Source organism: Oppia nitens, unplaced genomic scaffold, assembly GCF_028296485.1.
Source record: "Oppia nitens isolate AA-2021 unplaced genomic scaffold, nextdenovo-longstitch-racon4-pilon3 scaffold31_pilon_pilon_pilon, whole genome shotgun sequence".
Lineage (NCBI taxonomy): Eukaryota > Metazoa > Arthropoda > Arachnida > Sarcoptiformes > Oppiidae > Oppia > Oppia nitens.
In genome coordinates this window covers 536,232-559,077 of record NW_026533212.1, presented here as the reverse complement: position 1 = coordinate 559,077, position 22,846 = coordinate 536,232, and the positions used below count along the sequence as shown (strand labels likewise).

The 22,846-nt window shown below is 17.9% G+C and overlaps 1 protein-coding gene across 1 annotated transcript; it reads right to left on the bottom strand.

Annotated features, from left to right (window-relative positions):
• Positions 1 to 291: 291 nt before the first annotated feature.
• On the bottom strand, positions 292 to 13,214 carry LOC128956596 (GILT-like protein 1; the record flags this gene model as incomplete). Its single annotated transcript, XM_054302319.1, has 4 exons — positions 292 to 420; positions 1,099 to 1,323; positions 11,301 to 11,648; positions 13,158 to 13,214. Coding segments are annotated over 4 exons (759 nt in total), but the record flags the coding sequence as incomplete, so codon positions are not given.
• Positions 13,215 to 22,846: the final 9,632 nt, after the last annotated feature.

Here is a 22,846-nt window from a genome sequence, read left to right as displayed (position 1 = left end):
AAAAAAACTACTATTCCTTAAACACCCCTTTCATGACTATATATATATATATATATATATATCATTGATTGTCATTCAATATAAAATATAAAACTATGATTACATAGAAATATAATTTAATAATAATAATAATAATAATAATAATAATAATAATAATAATAATCAAATTACAAAATATTGTATAAAATTGTTTGAAATTTTTGTTGTTGTTGTAAAAAATTATTATAATTTTGTTGTTAATATTGTTTTTGTTGTTTTTATGTGTGTTAATAACTATTACTATTACTACTACTATAAAATCAATGCCATAATTGTGGCTATAATTATACTAATGATACTTAATTTCAAATTCATTGCTGAGGACAGTTGACTTTGTATGGATTGCAATGTCTTTTCGCTACATTCCGCTAGTTTAGGCTCCTGTATGTGGTTGGGATGGTATGGTAGGTATGGTTGATAGGTATGATGTGCCCAATGATGTAATCGTTAGATACAAACAAATAAAACAAAAATAAAAATTAATTAATTAATTATTGAAAAACTTCATCATTGATTTAAACAATTTTTAATCATTGCATAAATATTTTTAATTGAAAAAAAAACGAAATAATATATAATATAATTAGATTTTATATATATATATATTATAAAAGACATTCAATGTTAGTCCTAATAATAAACAAATAAATAATTATTTTTAAAAAATTATTTTAATTATTAATTGATAGCTAAATAATAGATAGATATAGAGATAGCAAACAAACTAAAAAAATAGTTAAAACTTGAAAATACTTTAAATTTAAACAATAAATTAATTATTAAACAAAAAACTGCTAATAATATAATTTTTTTTAAAAATATATAAATATATATATATATATATAAATAATATTTAAATGTCTATTGAATCACAAAATTTATATATATATATATATTAGTAGATAATAATTAGTGTTAGAAATATCGGGGGTGGGGGTAAAGTGGGTTATCATTAAAACCTCACAATTTCAGTAGATCAATTCAAATTAGAATTGAATTTTTCAGGGTATGGGGTAGAGGGTGGGTAGGGGGGTTATTACAATTAGTTACAACACATACATGTTTGCTATGGTAGTTATCGCACAGGTATTGTACGAGATTTATTTGTGTCCGTTCCTGTATATCATTGGATTGTTGGCCATCGATGATAATCCACGGTATAAACGTATGTTGAGGCTCAAGATTGAACGTCCTATGAGAATGGGCCACCATTAGCCGATCCCCGTGCGATCCATCTATACATTCGCTTAGTTGGGTCCAGTTTAGGTGTACGGTTTCGGCGCACTGGTAGGTCATAGATAGATATGATAGGGTGAGAGAAACAGATAGATAGATAGATAGATAGAGAGAGAGAGAGAGAGAGAGAGAGAGAGATAAGTATACAAAAAAAATAATTATTAATAAACTATATATAAAACTATTATAAAATTATTTTATTTAAATTAAAAATTGTATTTTTCTATTTAGTAAACAAAAAATCAATGTTTTTTTGTTGATAATTAATTTGTGATAATTATTTGTTGTGAAAATTATGATTAATATAATTATATATTAAAAAATTTTTAAAAACACAGATTTTTAGTACTGATAATAATCGGTAAAAATTATAAATTAAAATAAAGTTCAACATTAGTTTGTAATAATAATAATCATAACCTCTAATATTATTATTAATAATTTCAATGTATTATTAATAATAATTTTTTATATGTTTAACTAAAATTAAAAACATTGACTATAATTTGCATATCTAACTAAAAAAACAATTTGATTCAAAATGTATTAGTATTATATATATCATTAGTTTATACACTTATTACTAACTATTTATGATTAACACATACACACACACACATACACACACATACACACATACACACACATACACACACATACACACACATACACACACATACACACACATACACACACATACACACACATACACACACACATACACACACATACACACACATACATACACATATATATCATACACATACACATACACATACACATACACATACACATACACATACACACACAAACATACAAACACAAACATACACACACAACATATATTATAAAGTAATTTATTATTTTTAATAATAATCTGATAAATAATAATGTAATTAACACACACACATGACTTTGACATTAATACATTGAAAATTAAAAAAATCATATATAAATTTATTCAATATATTAACTTATGTTTTATCTTTTTAAAAAAAATAAAAAAATTAAAGCCTAAAAGCAATATTTTACATTAAAAATTGTTGTTTATATGTTATATATATTATCAAAATCGACTAATGATTTTTATTTTTAAAAAAAATGCTAAAATTTAATTTTATAAAAACACATTTAAATTTTAAATTATATTAAATCTGATTTTCCTATAGCTTAATACAGGTATATACAGGTATAGACACTATCATTATAAAAAAAGTATCATCAATTATATATATATATATATATACTATATAATATATATATATATATATATATATATTCATAAAACATTTGAAACATTTACTAAATGTTTTCAACACTGAAATAAATTTTTGTTTTTTTTAATTTTAAATATTTTAATTTAACGTTAAAGATATATAGATAAAAAAAACCAGTCGTTTAATTTAAAATAATTAAAAATAATTATTGGTTTGTATTGACTTAAAATATTATTTAACATATGTGTGAAAACTTAAAATTTTTATATTTAATATCAAAATTATATAATAATGTAATCCTATAWATATATATATATAYATRTATATAGTTGTATATAATTGTGCATTAATTTTAACAAATTTAGTTTAAGAAAATTTAAAACTTAAAAAAATTTAATTTAATTTTTTTTTGTATAATACTCTGTATATAAAAGTATAATTAAATTATTTAAACGAAAATATAACTATATATATATATATATATATATATATATATATATAATAAATAATTCATTAAAAAATTATACGGGTATAATATTACATAAAATAAAAATTTATGAAAATTATGTTTATTTTATTTATTTTTTTTTGGTTAAAAACTTATTTCATTGTCATTTAATAGTCTCATAATAAATAATAAACATTTTTTWGGACACTTATATWTATATATATATATTGTAATAATTTTATTACATAATTATAACCAATTATAATAATTTTTTTTATAATAATAAATATTTTTCTACATAATAGTAATAACAGGTTTGTTATCAAAATTTTTTTTTGTTGATAACATCCATTTAGTTGAGTTCAAGCATTCAAAATAAAATAAAAAGTTAATACACAATAGACACACTACTAGTAGTGAATTTTATTTTATATTTTTTTTATTATTATATAATTTTTTAATAGGAGAAGCGCACAGGTATGTCAAACATGTACTTATGTCGGACATTGCGCCAGTGAGAGGGGCTCCCAGTTGTTAGTATGTGTATGTGTATGTGTATGTGTATGTGTATGTATGTATGTGTATGTGTATGTGTATGTGTATGTGTATGTGTATGTGTATGTGTATGTGTATGTGTATGTGTATGTGTATGTGTACTGTATGTGTATGTAAACCCACAATAGGGTTGTTAGAAAAAAATATTAATTTTTTTTATTATGCTATTAATCAATACCCATGACATATACCTTATACAATAGATTATAGTTAGATATAATATTATTTATAATAATAAAAAATAAATTTAATAATAAATTATACTATTATTTTTAATATACAGTATTATATATGTTAATACACACTGTATATTGATGATAAAAAATTTTAATAAATTATTTTAACAACAAAAAATACATGTTTACACATGTACATTATGTAAATATATATATAACTTATATATATATATATACATATTTTTAAAAAATAAAAATATGTAAACTTTAATTAAGCATAAAAAAATATGACAACCCTAGTATGTATATATATATATATATATATATATACATACAACTAGTGTCTAACTTAATCATCAAATACATGTCCATTAGTTTTTATATTTTTGTTGGTATGTTATATATGTTGACTACCATTATATACTGTATGTATGTATGTATTGATGGTTAAGATAAACATCAACTAAACTAACCATAAAAATAATAATAAAGTTATAATTAAACAAAAATAAATAAATAAATATGATTTGTATCTCAATATTGAAAACTAAAAAAAATTTCTTTTATTATTATAACTATTATATTATTCAAAACCAATACCCACTCTCTCTTATATATATATATATATATATATATATATATATATAGTATATCTACCGGTAATTGACTGCACCGTCAGTTCAGTGAACATCTAATCTTTGACTTTCAATACAACAACAAAACAAAAAAAAAAACAGTCGTTTAAAGTCATACTTCCCACTCATAGATAGACAGATAGATATATAGTCTCTCTCTTTCAATCTCTCTATTCATTGACTTATCAAATAAAAAAAATAAAATAAAAAGTTTTTATTTTGTATTACATTTATTGTGAACTCATATATAAAGTACAGTCAGTATATAATGAATCAAAAAATTATTCAAACATTTTTTCTAAACAACAAAAATCTTTTTAGTATTAATTTTATATACTGTATACTATATATTAAAGATTATAAGTTTTAAAAATACATTATCTAATAGTCTAGTGGAAAGTTATGTGTGTGTGTTTGTATGTGTGTATGTGTATGTGTATGTGTATGTGTATGTGTATGTGTATGTGTATGTGTATGTGTATGTGTATGTGTATATGTATGTATGTAGTTATATGTATGTGTGTGTATGTATGTAGGTATGTGTATGTGTTGGTATGTTTAAGCACATTAGGAGGGGAACGGTAGGTGAGGGTAACCAAACTGAGTAATTTAGTCACATATTGTATGTAAAAAGTTACTCACGATTTATTCACGGTTTAGTATATATTATATATATATATAACTATCTATTTTTGATTTGTTTTTTTTATATATAAACTAAATTATATAGTGTTTGAAATATAATATAAAAAAGGGATCTTCCCTTATATATATAATATATAATCATATATATATATAYATATATATAATATATTATATTTATAATGAATTACTATAACTACTACTACTACTAGTAGTTGTGTTCAATGTTTAACAACACTAAACAAAAAAAATAGTTTAATATTATAATAAAAACAACAAAAAATATTTGTATAGAAAATCATTGATTGACTGCTAAAAACCAATCACTTTTAATAATAAATAATTTTTTTTAAATATTATTATTATTATTATAAAAGTGTGTTTTGATTGCTGTCATTAAATAAATTATTTAAAAAAACCACTTTTTATTGTTTGAATACTAATAATAAAAATAATTTCTAATATAATCATAATAATGATAAAAAAAATTATTATTAATGATATGAAACTAACTGTATGTATGTATTAAAAAAATACAGTAATATATAATAGTTTATAAGTTTTTATTCAATGATTAATATACAGTATATATATATAGTACTGTACTGTATATTATGTAATAAACAATTTGTATTTTTTAAAAAATATATAATAATACAGTATATATATAATAAAAAAAAGTACACTAATAGTGATTTACACGCGACACGTGTGTGTGTGTGTGTTAGTGTAATGATATATTACTGTAAGTAATTGCTATTTAAACAACAAAAAAATATATAATAATAATAATAAGTATTGTATTAACAACAAAAAAACTACATTTTTTTATTTGTATTAAAAGTCAATGTTCCCAATGGGAATGGGAGATAAAAAATAATAATAATAATAAATGGTCTGCCCTTTAAAAAAAAATCCCATCAAAAGGGTTTAGACAGTAAAGTGATATTACTGTATATTATAATAATAATAATAAATTTAAAACTTAAAAATTTAGATTTAATTTTAAATAAGATTTATATATATATWTATATATATATATTTTATATATATATTATATGCATATTATAGCTGTCTGTTTGCAACAAACAAACAAAAAAATTAGTATAAATTTATTTTCTWAATAATAAAAAAATAATTTTATTTTTTWTMTATATTAATGGGTGTATTAATATAAAAACGTTTGAAACAATAAAAAATATAATATATATATAATTTAAAAATTAAAAAAAAACAAACAAAATATTTTTATTTTATATGTTTTTTTTTCATTTATTTAAAAATAAATTGTTAGACAACTAAATGATGATTAAAAAGCTATGATATACTGGTATAATAATAACAATAATATAATAATAATATATTGTATTTTAATTTATATACCCTTTTTTKTAAGTATATATTGTCTCAAAAAAAAAGTTATTTATTTTATTTTTTTATATTATTTAAAACACAATCAAATAATTTTTTGTTTTGTTGTTTTTCAAATGCACTAAAAATATTGTATAATAATAATAGTAATTATTATTATTATAATGTAATATCAAATCTAAAATATTGTAATATAAATATAATTACAATATATAAATACATTTCAAATTTATTATTGATATGTAAATTAAAAGTCAATATATATTTATAATTATATATTTTTAACTATAAAGTACTGTATTTTATTAAAAACAATAATTTTATTATTATTTATATAAATAAAATCAGTTTATTATTAGGGCGTCAAACATCTAGACATTAATTATTATTATTATAATAATAATAAAATTATTATATTTGTATTGCAAATAATTTGACAAAAAAGGTATTGTTTTAATATATTTTTAAAAATAGTAATAATAAATAAATAATAAAAATAATAATATAATTTATTTGAATGAACTAATTGTAAAATATTTATAGTAATATATAATAATATTACTAATAATTACATATTATTTTTTGGTTATAACTAATACTATTATTAACTAACTTTTTAATCATTTATTGATTTTTTTCATTTTAAATTTAAGATGTTTTTTAAAAAAGTTTTTAATTTATTGCTAACTTTTTTCCCCAAATAAATATATATTAACTTAAATGTCTAAAAAAAACTAAATAATAACAAAAATAATTTGATGCCAAAAGTGATGGTTAGAAAAAACAAATAAAAAAAATTTCATTAAAATTTAGTTTTTTTATTTAATATTATGGGTAAAAACCGGTCAACAATTTTTTCCTTATAAAAAACAACTATTATTTTTTTTGAATACAATTTATAATACAAAAATTATTATTAAAGTATATGAAATATATAAATATTATATATATATAAAACAAATATTATTAAACAACAATATTATATAATTATTTTTCACACACATATATATATTGACACTAAAACAAGTTATTTTATCAATAGTTTATTATAATATTATTTTATGTAAATATTTTTATCAAAAAACAAACATTTATTTCATATCAAACATAATATCTTTTAATTTTCTCTCTCATAGAAAAAAAAATAAAATAATTATATTATAGACAGTATTATATATACTGTAAAAAATTATATATTAAGTCTAAACAAAAAATAATAGTCAAATAACTTTTTGTATAAACAAAATATTTATTTAAAAAATATCTTAATTTATATTTTTTACTAATTTTATTTGTTATACATTTTTTGTTTCATACAAATAAATGTTGACTAATATATATTACAAAATGTTTATCAATTATATATATATATATATATTGATATATATATTAAAGTTTTATTTCATACTAGATTTGCTAACTTAATTGAATTTGGATAGCAATCTACTGTATATATATATAATTGATTTAATATATAAATAAAATTACTATAAATAATATTATATATAGTATAAGATAGCAATATATATATAWATATWTAAAAAAAATTCAATTAAAAAACTAACATATAATTTGATTAATAAAATAATAATTTAATTTAATTTGACATTTTCTAAAAAAATAAATAAAATTAATTTCCAGACAACTAATCAATAAATATTTTTTAAAACCCTAATATACAGTATTATACTGATAACCCCTAAAAAATTATTATTATTATTAATATTAATACAGTATTATATCACTTGTAATTAATTTTCAGGCAAATAACTAACTAAATAAAAATCACATGTGAATTACACATACATATATAAACCAATTGAAAATAATATATACAGTATATATAATAATTTTGTTTTAAACAAAAAATTTATTTGAAACCAATAATAATGGCTTATATTTTGATTGCACTGTAATTTAATGGCAATGAAAATACACAGTTTATATATATAACTATTAAATAATAATAATAATAATAATAACAAAATATTTGAGATATAACTAATGTCTAACACTATTAATAGTATTAATAAATTATTTATGATTTGTAAGTTTAGACTGTATTTATTTTTTTGAATATATTATATAAAAACAATTACTGTTTGAATACCTTATAGTCTATAATAAATAAGATTTTTTTTCTCTCTCTCTCTCTCTATATATATATATTGAAATTTTCATCACTAAATGTTTTTATTAATATATATATATATATATATATATATATATATATATATATTTATATTAAATCTAGTAGTAATTGATTTTAAATATATATTAATAATATATAAGTCATAATCACTATTAACTATAAATAATAATTTTGAAAAACAATTTTCGGTTTACTTATTATTATTATTCAATAAAAAAACAGTAATAATAATCATAATAATCATAATTTTTTTGAAATCATTGAATATTTAAATCAATCGTCACATAAAAAATTAATAGTATATTATAATCAATAAAAAAAATATATATTAATTTATATTCAAGTTTTTATTTTCACATTATATTTGCTGTACAAATGACAAGACATATACAATATATATATATATATATATATATATATATATATATATATACCTTATTATAAAAATATTTTTATATACATTTTGAAATATAAGGCTATTTTTTCGGTTGAAAATTATTTATTTATATTTTTTTTTGCTTCGAGGCTATGATTTAATTAGAAAAAAATAACTAAATTATATACATATGGTGTCTGTATATCAATATATATATATATATATATATAATATATACAATATATTTAGTATATGTCCTAAAACTAAACTATTTTTGTTGTTGTTGTTTAGTTTTTTATTATTATCACTATATTTAATACATTAACTAACTATACATTTCAATTGCCAAATGTTGTCGATAAAAAAATAAAACAAAAAAAGTTTTATAATTTTTTAAAAATACATTATATATTTAGTTGAAAACATTTTTTTATTGTTTATATATTTCAAGTGTGGGTTTTAAATTATATACTAGTGTTTTGTTTTTTTGTTTTCAATATTATTATTATTAATTGCAAATTATATTTCAAACTTATGTTTTATTAAACTGATTTATATATTAGATTAACACAAAACAAAGTTTAATAATATTAATAATAATATTAATATTATTATTATTATTAATAGTATATCATAACAATCATTAATATTTATAATAATTTTTGTATAATTTTTTAAAAACTATTTGTACATCAATTCTCAAAATGTGAAAATCACAATAAATTTTTTGTTTTCAATAGTAATAATTAATCAAAAAATTTTAATATATATATCAATATATATATAATTTATATATAATATATAATTTATTATATATATATATATATATATATAGCTATGGCATTGAAATTACTCTGACTAAACATATTTACAAAAAAATTTTACATTTAAATTACAAAATTAATAGTTTAAAACATAAATAAATAAATGGCTAAATAAAATAAATAAAACTTATTTTTAGGAAATATTTAAATTGAATTTTTTCTAACAATATATTCATCAAAAAATAAAGTCAATATTAATAATCAACTGTTTTTTAATGGATTCACACATTCAATACAATAAATTTATTAATAATATATATATATATATTAGTCATAGACATCACATAATAAACAAAATTTTTGACAAATTATTGGCAAATCTATAGTATTATTATTATATATATATATATATAGTATGTGTCGTGTGTTTGTGTAATAAAACATTTTTCTGACAAAAAAAAACTTTTAGTTTTTTTTAACACTTTTATAATATATTTAAGTAAAGTTTAAGAAAGTTTATGTAAGAGAGAGAGAGAGAGAGAGAGAGAGAGAGAGAGAGAGAGAGAGAGAGCTATTCAAAGCCAATGAACCTAATAAATAGTCGTCGGGTCCGGACTTTCAATAGTACAGTCAAACCCCCCTTAACGACAACAAACAAGCTATTGATAAGTTAGGCAAACATTGGCACAAAATTTTTGTTGTTGTTGACTACATAAGCTACACAACACCTGTGTCATAAACTTGGCATTGGGTATACTGTATATACAGTATACCCCACCCCCCACAAACACATAATCACACACCCGGGTATTGATTTCAATATACAGGAGGGGTTACTAAACTGTGTTCCATAAGCTATAGATAATAATAATAAGTCTATTATACAAACATTTAAGTACACATACATACATACATACACACACCTGTGTGTAATATCACACAATTACCGGCACCGGTATGTATCCAACAACAACAACAACATTAGACACTGATATATCAAATATCTAACTTTTCAATGGGGACCTGGGGGGTGGGGGTGTATGGGTTAACCCTTTCAATTCAAACAACAACAATAACAACAAAAAAGTAATCCTAAAGTATTAATCATATATATATATTAGGGAAAAGTCATAAATTTTATTTTTTTTTAAATCAAATAAACTACTAATAGCTTGAATATAATAAGTTATTCAAACAACATATAGTATATATATATAGTTTACAACAGTATATAATATATGTTATAATTTATATATATATATTTATTTATAAGATTATATATCTAAAATATACATGACCAGCACACATGTACATATTTAGCACCGGTATATATATATATATAATGTATACTAATATACGGTATATATATATCAATACAATGATAATAAAAATATCCATAATTTTCAAAACAAATAAATAATTATTTGTTGTATCACTTTATTTAAACACAACTATTAATATATATATATATATATATATATATATATATATATATATATATCATATCATATCATATATACAAACAAAATAAAACATTTATTAATATTAGCCAAAAACAGTATTTATTTATTTAAAAAAAAAAATTTTTTAGGGGACACCCCTGTATACTGTACTATCATATATATATATATTATCTAAGTACCGGTATGTATATAATAATACTCAATAATATTTAATCCATAGGCTTACCTGTTTGGCCGTAACCTGAGTCTGGCGCCAATTGCCTGCGGAAAACATACACGCAATATACTGTAGTGTAGTCGACGGTTGGCCACTGATACCCGTACCCGACATTTTCGTTATATCCAATACACATGCCTGTGCTTTATTACCGTAACATTCATCGGGGCCGTGCTGGCACCTGAACGATGGTTTACGGTCATAGTTTGGATAGCTGACGTTAGCATTGCCAAACGGTATTAGGTCGACATCCAGATATTGGCCCAGTTTTTCGTAGGCCGGCATCAATTGGTTGAGAAAAAATCGTCGACTGTCCGGACATATTGACTCGTAATAGACAGACAATCGGTTACTGATCTGTTAATAAGTAATTAATAATTTAATTAATTAAAATTATAAATAATTAAATTAGTATTAATTTAGAATTTAATTAATTAATTAAATAGTAGTTATTATATAAAGTAATTTAAATAAAAATAGTAGTTATTCTATAAAGTAATTTAATTAAATAAAAATATTTATTATTCAATAGTATAAGAGAAATATAACTTAAATTTTTTGTTTGTTGCTATAAATTTACTGTTTATTATTAATTAATTTTAATTAAATTTAATTATAAATTACTATTAATTTATAATTTAATTAATTAAACAAAAATAGTAGTTATTATATAAAGTAATTTAATTAAATAAAAATATTTATTATTCAATAATATAAGAGAAATATAACTTAAATTTTTTGTTTGTTGCTATAAATTTACTGTTTATTATTAATTATCTGATTTGTTTAATTAATTTTAATTATAAATTTAATTATAAATTAGTATTAATTTATAATTTAATTAATTAAATGAAAAAATAGTAGTTATTAATAAAAAGTAATTTAAAAAAAAATTATAATATAATTTATAATTCAAAATTTAATTTTGATTTTAATAATTCAATATTACTTATGATTATTATTTAATAATATAATAGAAATATAACTAAAATTTATTTGTTTGTTTGTTTGCTACAAATTTTATGGTATATTATAGTCTATATTGTATTGTAATTAACTAAATATTAACTAAACTAAATAAATATATTTTTTTAATTTAATTAAATATTTTTTAGATAGTTTTTCCTCCAAAATAATAAACTATAATTTTATTTGCATTAGTTTTAACCTAAATAATAATAATGTATTTTTTATATGATATTTACAACTAGTAATTGAAACCAATAATTATTAATATAATATTTATTTAGTTTTCAATAATAAACTGTTATATTATTTACAAAAAAAAACAATTCAATAACAAATAATATAATTATTATTATTATTAACTTTCAATTTCCTCTCTATCTATTGAAAAGTGATTTTTATTAAAAAAATTAATTTTTATTACTAATATTTAATTTGTTTAAAAAATAATTTATTTAAAAAAACAAAATAACTATAACATTGACATATATGTAGTTTTAACTACTAGTAGTTATTACTAAAATATTTTTTATTTAAATAAACAAAAAAAATGATTTTAAACTTTTATTTTCCTTAATAGCAATAATAATAATAATAATATTGTTAACAAACAAACAGTAAATATTTACTAAAATAATTTCAAACAAAATATAGAGATATTTTTCACACTTTTGCAAATTAATTAAAAAACTAAACAATAGTTTTATTTAATTAATTGTGTTAAACAATTAGTTTTAAATATATAATTAACAAATAAAATAAAACAATTGATGTCTACTTTTTATTTGCTAAGTGATTGTTATCATCATTACTACTATTACTACTAAACTAATTGTATTATAATTATTATTAATGTTTTTTTTTTTAAAAACAAATTATATATTATTTTTGATGACTTACATGATGTGAATTAATCACTAGAAATAGTTGACATATAAATAGTTGAAAATAATAACAAATTGTTATAAATTTTGGCATTTTTTTTAAATAGTTTGGTTACTCCACACACACACACAAAAAATTTAATTAAAAAAAATAAATTTTAATTTAATTTTGATAATAATATATATTGAATAACACACTAATAGCACTACACACACACAGTTATACACCAAATAATATATATATATATTTCAAACACACAAATATATATATATATTAATCACTAGAAAAAAGTTTTTTTATATTATAAATCCATACAAAATAATTGGACAAACAATTTGATAGTTATGTTGTATATTATAACAAAAAAAAACTGTTATTTATAACACACAATAAAAAAACAATTGAATAAAACCATAGATTTTAATAATAATAATAATATACAACAAAATAAAACTTTAAAATATTTTTTTAAGTTGAAAATCACTGTCTCTTTTCAAAAAAGACACCAATAATTATGAGGTCCTCTCTCTCTCTCTCTCTCTCTCTCTCTCTCTTTATCTCTCTTTCAGTGTTAAGTCAAAAGGTGTGCGCAAAACAACACTAAACCAAAACAACTATTTTGTTGATAACTACTTAATACTATACAAAACACAACTACCAGTCCTCCTCACACATACACAACAGTAAGTACACTGTATGGAGAAGCCAGAGCACAGTTGGCTGTGTGTGTGTGTGTGTGTATGATGTCAGGTGCTCTCTATCTGTATGTATCTCTCTCTGTTAGTATGTATGGGCGATACGGACGCAACCAAAAATAGCAGCAGCACTAGTATGTATGGGCTCTCTATCCTCAGTATTATCAACAACAACAACAAAAAAAACCTAACTTTCCTCAAGCAAACTAAAACTACACGAAATATCTTTCAGAGAGTGTATGTATGTATGACTGATATGACTGTATATTTTTCAGGGACTGGGAGATAGTATATAGTATACACGGTATGCCATATAATATAAGGTCATCGCTTCCCTCTTAAAACACCAGTACTGTTGGGCTCAGGGAGAGAGAGACTGAGAGAGACTGAGAGAGACTAAGAGAGAGAGAGAGAGAGAGAGAGAGAGAGAGAGAGAGAGAGAGAGAGAGATTATATGTATGTATGTATTGAGTGAATAATTTATTGCTAACTCCTATCCTATCCTTAGAGATACCGGTTCTCTAAACTTATAAAATAAAAACCTCTTAAATGCTATGTTTTTGTTATTATTATTATTATTATTATTATTATTGCCAGACATTTCTTCAATGTTTTTTTATTTTGTTGTATATTTTGAGTGAAAATTTTTAGTTTTATTTTTAGTTTTAGTTTACTAAACAGTTTTTATAAATTTAATTTTAATATATTTGAAAATATAATGAAATTTTAATTATTATTATTATTAATATTTTTCGGGACATTGAAATAAACTGTTTATAATTTTTTGTTTATGTATTTATGTAGTCTATTATAGTATATATTTAGTAAAAATTATTAAAAGTTATAAAAAATATAAAATAATATTAAATTTATTTAGACTATGATTTGCTAGATGTTTGCTAATATATTTAGAGGAAATTTATATATATATATATAAACTAATTTTTTTGTATGTAATACATATAGTTTAAAACAAAAATAATATTAAATTTATATATATAACCAAAAAAATATAGTTAACAATTATAATGTGTATTTTTGTATAGTTTGTAATTTAATTGTACAAAAAAATATTATTATTATACAATTATTAAGATTAATATATTCAAAATGTATTTGAATAATATCTATGATATCCTCAAACATATGGCAACCCTAGAGGGTCTATACGTTTGTTAAATCAAATTTTTATTATTATTATTTTATATATATATATATATATATATATATATAATATACTATTTTTGACAATAACTATATATAAAGTGTGTTCAAACACATACACACAGAGATAATCAGTTAAATACCTATCAAAATGTTTTTTTTTAAAGATTCAAAATAAAATTATATAAAAATATTTTTTTGATTGATATATACATTGAATACCATAACAATTATTAACATTATTTTATTGTTGTTGTTGTACTGTATATATACACTGTATTTGATTTATATAAGACAACAATAATTGTATTGTATTTTGTTATTAGAAAATATTTTTGTATTTAATATTTAATATTAAACATTAAATACATATTATATAGAGTTTATATATTATTATTATCAGTTTTGACTATTAAATAAACATTTATTGTACTATGTATTATGTATTCAATGAATTTCAAGTTTAATAAAGTATTAAATATTAAATGTTTTCAAAAAAAATAAATAAAAATATTAATCCATAAAAAACTTTTTCAAAAACTATAAGTTAAAAAAAACTATTATAATATTATAATAACTTAAAGTATAATAATAATAATAACAACAATAATAATAATAATACTTTAAAAAAATTAAAGCCAAGAAGCGATATAATGATAGTATAAACTTTCAAAAAATAAAAATTTAAAAAAACTAAAAATAAAACATTTTTAAAAACTTTCAAACAAACAAACAAAACAACAAAAAAATTATTGTCAAAATAGTTTTAAAACATATTATATGATATAATAAATGATAACATTATTATTTATTTTTTGTTATTTTAAGTATCATTATTAGGTTTGACAAAAACTTATGTTAATATTATGTTTAAAAAAAATTGATAATAATCTCAGTTTCTCTCTCTCTCTCTCTCTCTCTCTCTCTCTCTCTCTCTCTCTATATTAATAATAATAATAATAATAATATAGTAATATATTATATGACACTAACTTAACGTATTTATTGTATTATTATTATTACTGTATTTTTTCAGATGATTATAATTTTCTATACCTATTATATATCTTTATTATTATTATTATTATCATTATTATTGTGTTATTTTTATTTTGTCAAAAGTCATCACTAGTTTTATTATTATTATTATTTGATTTTTATTTATTTTTTTTGTTGGTTTTGTAAACAAAAATGTCAAATAAAAATATACTAACAATAATAATAATATAAAAACATTTTTTTACTATCTATGATGAAAAATAAATTCATTCAAAAAAATTTTTTTATCTAATAATATATATATAAATAACTTACTGTATGTCTAAATATAATAATAATTTTATTATTATTATTATACAATATATACAAACAATAAAAAAAATGCAATTTTATATGAATTATTAGCTTAAAAAATACGCCCAAATATTTAGCTATTTATATATATATATAAAACAAAATGTCTATATTTTTTTGTTGTTGAAAAATATACACAATATTTTATTCATAAATATTTTATTTTTACCGACAAATAAATCATCAAAAAGTTTAGTTATTTTTTTTGGTTTTGTTTTTGAGATATGAAATATGATATACAATATATGCAAAAAAAAATTAAAAACAACAACAAAATTAAAGTTAAATATTTATTTAATATAAAAATTTTATTGTTTTTTTAATTTTAGGGATACACCAAAAATGTGTAAATTTAATTTAAAAATTAATATTAACATAAAATTTAAATTATTATTTACACTAACAAATAATTTAATAATACTGTATATATATATATATATATATTTAAAGTGGGGTTATATCTCATTAAATAAAATTGATAATAATTATTATAATAAAATTAATAGTATATATTTATATATTATTTAAGTATTATTATTATTTATAAAAAAAAATTCAAATTAAATAAATAGTTTCAAAATATATAAAACACACATACATTTTGTTTAACTCAGCAAAAAAAAATATCCATTAATTTTAATTAGATTTAAATCACCCGAAAATATATATATAAATAAATACATTTTAATTTAATACAAATCAAAACAATTTTCCACTAATTTAATAATAATACTAATAATAAAAATAAAAACTGTTATTAAAAAAGCTATTTGTAATACAGTTTAAAAATTTTTATTAAATAGTTTAATACAAATTAGTATATATGATATTGAAATATAATATATATATATATCAATATTATATACTAATTTATATTAAACTATTTAATAAATTTAAAAAAAAAAATAAGATATATATTATATATCTTAGTTTTTTTTAAATGCTAATAAATTATAGATAATATCATATCATTAATTTAATTTCAATATATAAATATATTTAATTAATATGTTATATAAATACTGTATATATATTGCATGTTATATATATATATATATATATTAAAAATTACTATCAAAATAATGATTGACTATTGAAATACATTTAATATTAAAATTTTGAAAAAAATTAAATTAAATGCTAATAAGTAAACTTATATATAACTACTTAATATTTATATAGTATTAACATTTTTAAAAAAAATACTGTATATATATTGTATATACAGTATATTGTTAATAACAAACATATATTTAAGGATAACATATTAATTAATAAATAAATTGATTTTTTTGAAAATAAAAAATAAATAATAAATTAGTATATATACTAATAACTAAAAATAAATAATAAATAAATACATTTTTGTTGTTATAAAGATTTATAACATAACTACAACAATAATATTGTAATTATTATATTATATAAAACTAAATACAGGTATTATATACAGTATATACTGGATATTTTTGCTATTTAATAGTTAATACTTATATAGTATAATATACAGTATATATACACACATAGAAAACAATAACATATTATATATACTTATATTATATATAAACATCAAATGTAATACCTATTGATTGATTATCCAATAGATGTATACATCTATTATATACTATATTATATATATATATATAGACCGCACCCGTATGTATAGCCAACAAAAAAATATAATTTTTTTTTGTATATTAACGTTAATAGCTTGACTGATCATCAAATTAAAAATAAAATTAAAATAAAATAAATTACATTTAATATAATATTGAAATATAAATTAACAGATAATATGTTTATACAAAAATAAGTTATAATTTTTAAAAAATAAATTACAAAGTTTTGAATTTGATTTTTTTTATTAATTACTAAACTATTAATTAGGAAAAAATTAATTAATCAGTAAAATAGTTGTATTATTACTGTATTATTATTATTATTACTTTTAAATAATTTTACTAAACAAATATTTTAACAGTTATTTTGCAATTCAAATATAATGTCCTAAATTAATATAATAATTAACATAATAATAATTACATTAATTTTTTTTAACACTTTATATAAAATATTTATCGGTTAATGATTTTTAAATTTTTTGATGTCACATAAAATGTTTAATTATTTTTTTTATTTATTTATATATTAAGCAAAACAACAAAAAATTAAATAATTATCTCATCATTAAACACACAAACAAACAAAATTGTGTAACAAATTAACTAAATAGGCATTAAATAATTTTACAATAAAATTATTATTATTTTTGTTTTTTTTTGTTACATTGTATTATTGAATCTAATTGTTTTTATTTTCAAAATATTTTAGTATAAAAAACAATTAACTGTTTTAAAAAAAATATATTATTATACAGTACTATCATTTATATTTATCATTATTACAATGTATTAACAATTATTGTGATAATGATAATACAGTAGTAGTTGTAATATTATACAGTAATTTAATTCAATTTGACATGCATTATGTGGCCCACACACATACAAACAAACACACACACACACACACACACACACATACATACATACATACATACATACATACACACACACACACACACACACACACACACACACACACACACACACACACACACATACATACACACACATACATACACACATACATACACAAACATATACACACAAACATACATACATAAAAATACATACATAAAAATACACATATAAAATTACATAAATAAAAATACATACACACACATACATACACATATACACACAAACATACATACATAGACACACATACACACACACACACACACTTAAACTGATATATTATTATATTATTTGATTATCATATATAATATTATAATTAAAGTCAATACACATTTCATACATATTACAGAACATTAATATATGATATTATTATTATTTATTATTATATTATTATTATATTTTTGATGATGAAGTCAATACCCTTAGGCGTCTCCCAGATAGGTCGTCCTAATCAGTAAATAATWATTGGGATAGGATTTTTTTTYRGGGGGGGGGGGAAATCAAACATACATTAMATTAAACAAAAAAAATATTTAAGATATTTAATACTTGGGAATAATTAGTCAATTAAATTATAAACASAAAAAATGTCATTATTTTTTTTAAAAAAAATATACGTATTATGAGAGCGACACCTTATCTAACAATTATTTTTTTATTAAATAAAAACAAATTTTTTAAATAAGCATTTAATTAAACTTTGAAATAATTATACATTGAATGCAATTAAATTAAATTATTTAAAATAAATATTTAAATAATATCTAATATTATGGATAAAAAAAATTTATTTTATAAAAGTTTTTATAAATAATTTAAAATGTATTTATTTTATTTACAGTTATAGTTATTGTTAATAACATTTTATTATTAATTAAAAAAATAAATAATATTGAAATTAATAATTTTATTTTTTAAATATACTATTTATAGCATTTAATATACATATACATACACATACACACACATAATCATACAAACACACACACACTTACACACACACACTTACACACACACACTTACACACACACACTTACACACACACATGTAATTTTATACATAAGTTATTAAAAAAATTTATATACACTACATGTATAGTGTATAACCATAGTTCAATAACAGGTAAAATGTAAATAACATTTGTATTAATATTATTATATAGCTATGAATTGTTAGCTAAAATAAACAAACAGTTCATATTTGAGAGTACATGAGCTGCGGCACCGGTAGATATTTAGTGATAATTTGTCACTAATTTATATATATATATATAAATTTCTCTCTCTCTCTCTCTCTTTGATAATTATAAATATCTTAAATATAATTATTAAATAAATAAATAAACAAATATTTTTTTTAGTATTATATTATTTGAATACATTGAATGAACTCTATTACAAGTATAATATAAAAAGTTTTTTATATATATATATATATCAATATAATATACAGTAAATTAAACTACAATACAAACAAACAAAAAATAATTTATTTAAATATTATTGATATTTACAAAAATAAAAACAACAAAAAGTCTAGTCTTATAATAGTAATAAAACATAATAATAAATACCAGTAATAATAATAATAATAATAATCAAAAAAAAATGTTATTAATCAGTGAGAGAGAGAGATAGAGAAATAAATAAATAAAAATAAATAAAGTTTTATTATAATTAAAATTAGTGTTTTATTTAATTAGTATTTTTTTCATTTATATTATATTTATTTATATATATATATATATATATATATTTTTGGTTAACTGATAAAACCTAATGTTTTTTTTTGTTGTTTGGCCACACATTATAAGCCGATAAAATTCACACAAAAAATATTTTATTTATTTTTATTTATTTATTGTTTTTTTATAGTTAGAGTTCAAGCACTTTATATTACAACTAAAAATAATAATAATAATATTTTTAATAATAATAATAATAATACAGTAATTGTTTATATGGTTATATAATAATAATAATAACATTTTTATTATTAGTCTCAAAATTATTATTATTGTTTTATTATAATAATAATAATAATAATACGGTTTATGATTGTTTTGGATATTAATATATTATATTTATTTAATTGAATAAAAAATTATATGGTATTAAAAAAGTGAATTTTTTTTATTGTTGTTATGATATTATGATTATTATTAGTATTAGTATTCATATAATAATAATAATTATTACAATAATTTTGTTGAGACTATGTTTATATGTTGTTTGATAAACACTCGTTGTTTTTAGTGATTTACTAATAATTTATATCTAAAGTAATAATAATAAAAAAAGTTTTTATTATAAAATAACAAAATTATTATTTAATTTAATTTAAAATATTTTTTTGTGTAATACTACTACTTAATTGTGTTAAAAAATAATTTAAATTAGTTTTACTAATTAATTATTATTTATTTATTTTAATTATTTTATTTTTTATTTGCCATTGAATTTTGGATAAAATTTAATTATTTATTTTGTGAATATATATATATATATTTGAATTACAATTAATATGTAAGTTAAATATATTTTATAAACTATTTTGTTTTTGTTTAAATTAATTTTATAATAAAAATCTATTTTTTTATTAAATTAAAATTTAATTTATATATATATATATATTATAAAATAAAGTGAAAAATTAATAGTAATTAAAATAATTAATTACTTAATTAATTAAATGGGAGATACATATAGACTATCCCTTTTCAATACTCCCATTGAATTAATTTTTTTTATTAACAAAAAAATAATAATAAAAATAAACAATTGGTTTCTTTAAAAAAACAAACATTTTATTTGTTATTATTATTTGTTTATTTTTTTGTATAAAAAACATTATATTATATATTGTTTAATGTTTACATACATGTATGGTATGATAATTATGCAAATTATTTACTTCAAACTTAAATAATTATTTATTTTATTAATATATAGCAAATAAAATTATCCAAATAATTTAATTAATGATCTGGGTGTTTTTTTTGTGTGTATATACACTGTATATAATTATTATTTAACAAAAAAATACACGCATACATACAAATATACTGTATATAATTATTATAATAATAATTATAGATTGATTACAATAAATATAATTATATATATATATAGTTTAAAGTATTGTGTGTTTAAATATACTATAGTTTAAATTATTTAAAATTTATTTATTTATTTTTTTAGTAGTAATAATAATAATAACTAATTCATATTTGATATTATACTACATATGTATATAYAGTATATACTGTATATGTTATACAAAATTATTATAAATCATTGGGTAATAATAGGTAATTCATAACAATTTATTATTATTTATATTATTATTATTATTATTATTTTAAATGAATTGAAACACTCCTCTATAGTCCTAACATTTATTATTCATTTATTTTTATTTTTTTGATAAATATTTTTATACATCATTGAACTCTCTCTCTCTCTCTCTTAAAAATATTTAAATCTTTTTTTCGTATACAACATATGAATGTATAATCAAATCAACAAAAAAAATTGTAAAATAATAACAACAAAACTATACATTTATACAGATATCTTATATAATATATATTATAAAAATATATATACATTGAGATTAAAAACTGTAAAATATATATCAAACGAAACGTTTAAGTAATAACTTTTTTTTTATTCAAAAAGATTATATCATTTTTATATCATATATGATATGATATATATRTATATATAAACCAAAATATGTATAAATGGCATGAATTGAACTCATTTATTATTATTATTATTATTATTATTATTTATATGATATACTGGTATATAACTATCATCTAAATACAGTTAAAAAAAATTCAAATAAAATGATTCATATTTTTATATGAAAAAATAAATAAATAAAAATAAATAAATAAAATTAATTTAACTTTTAATTTAAATTCAATGATGACTTTGAAATTTAA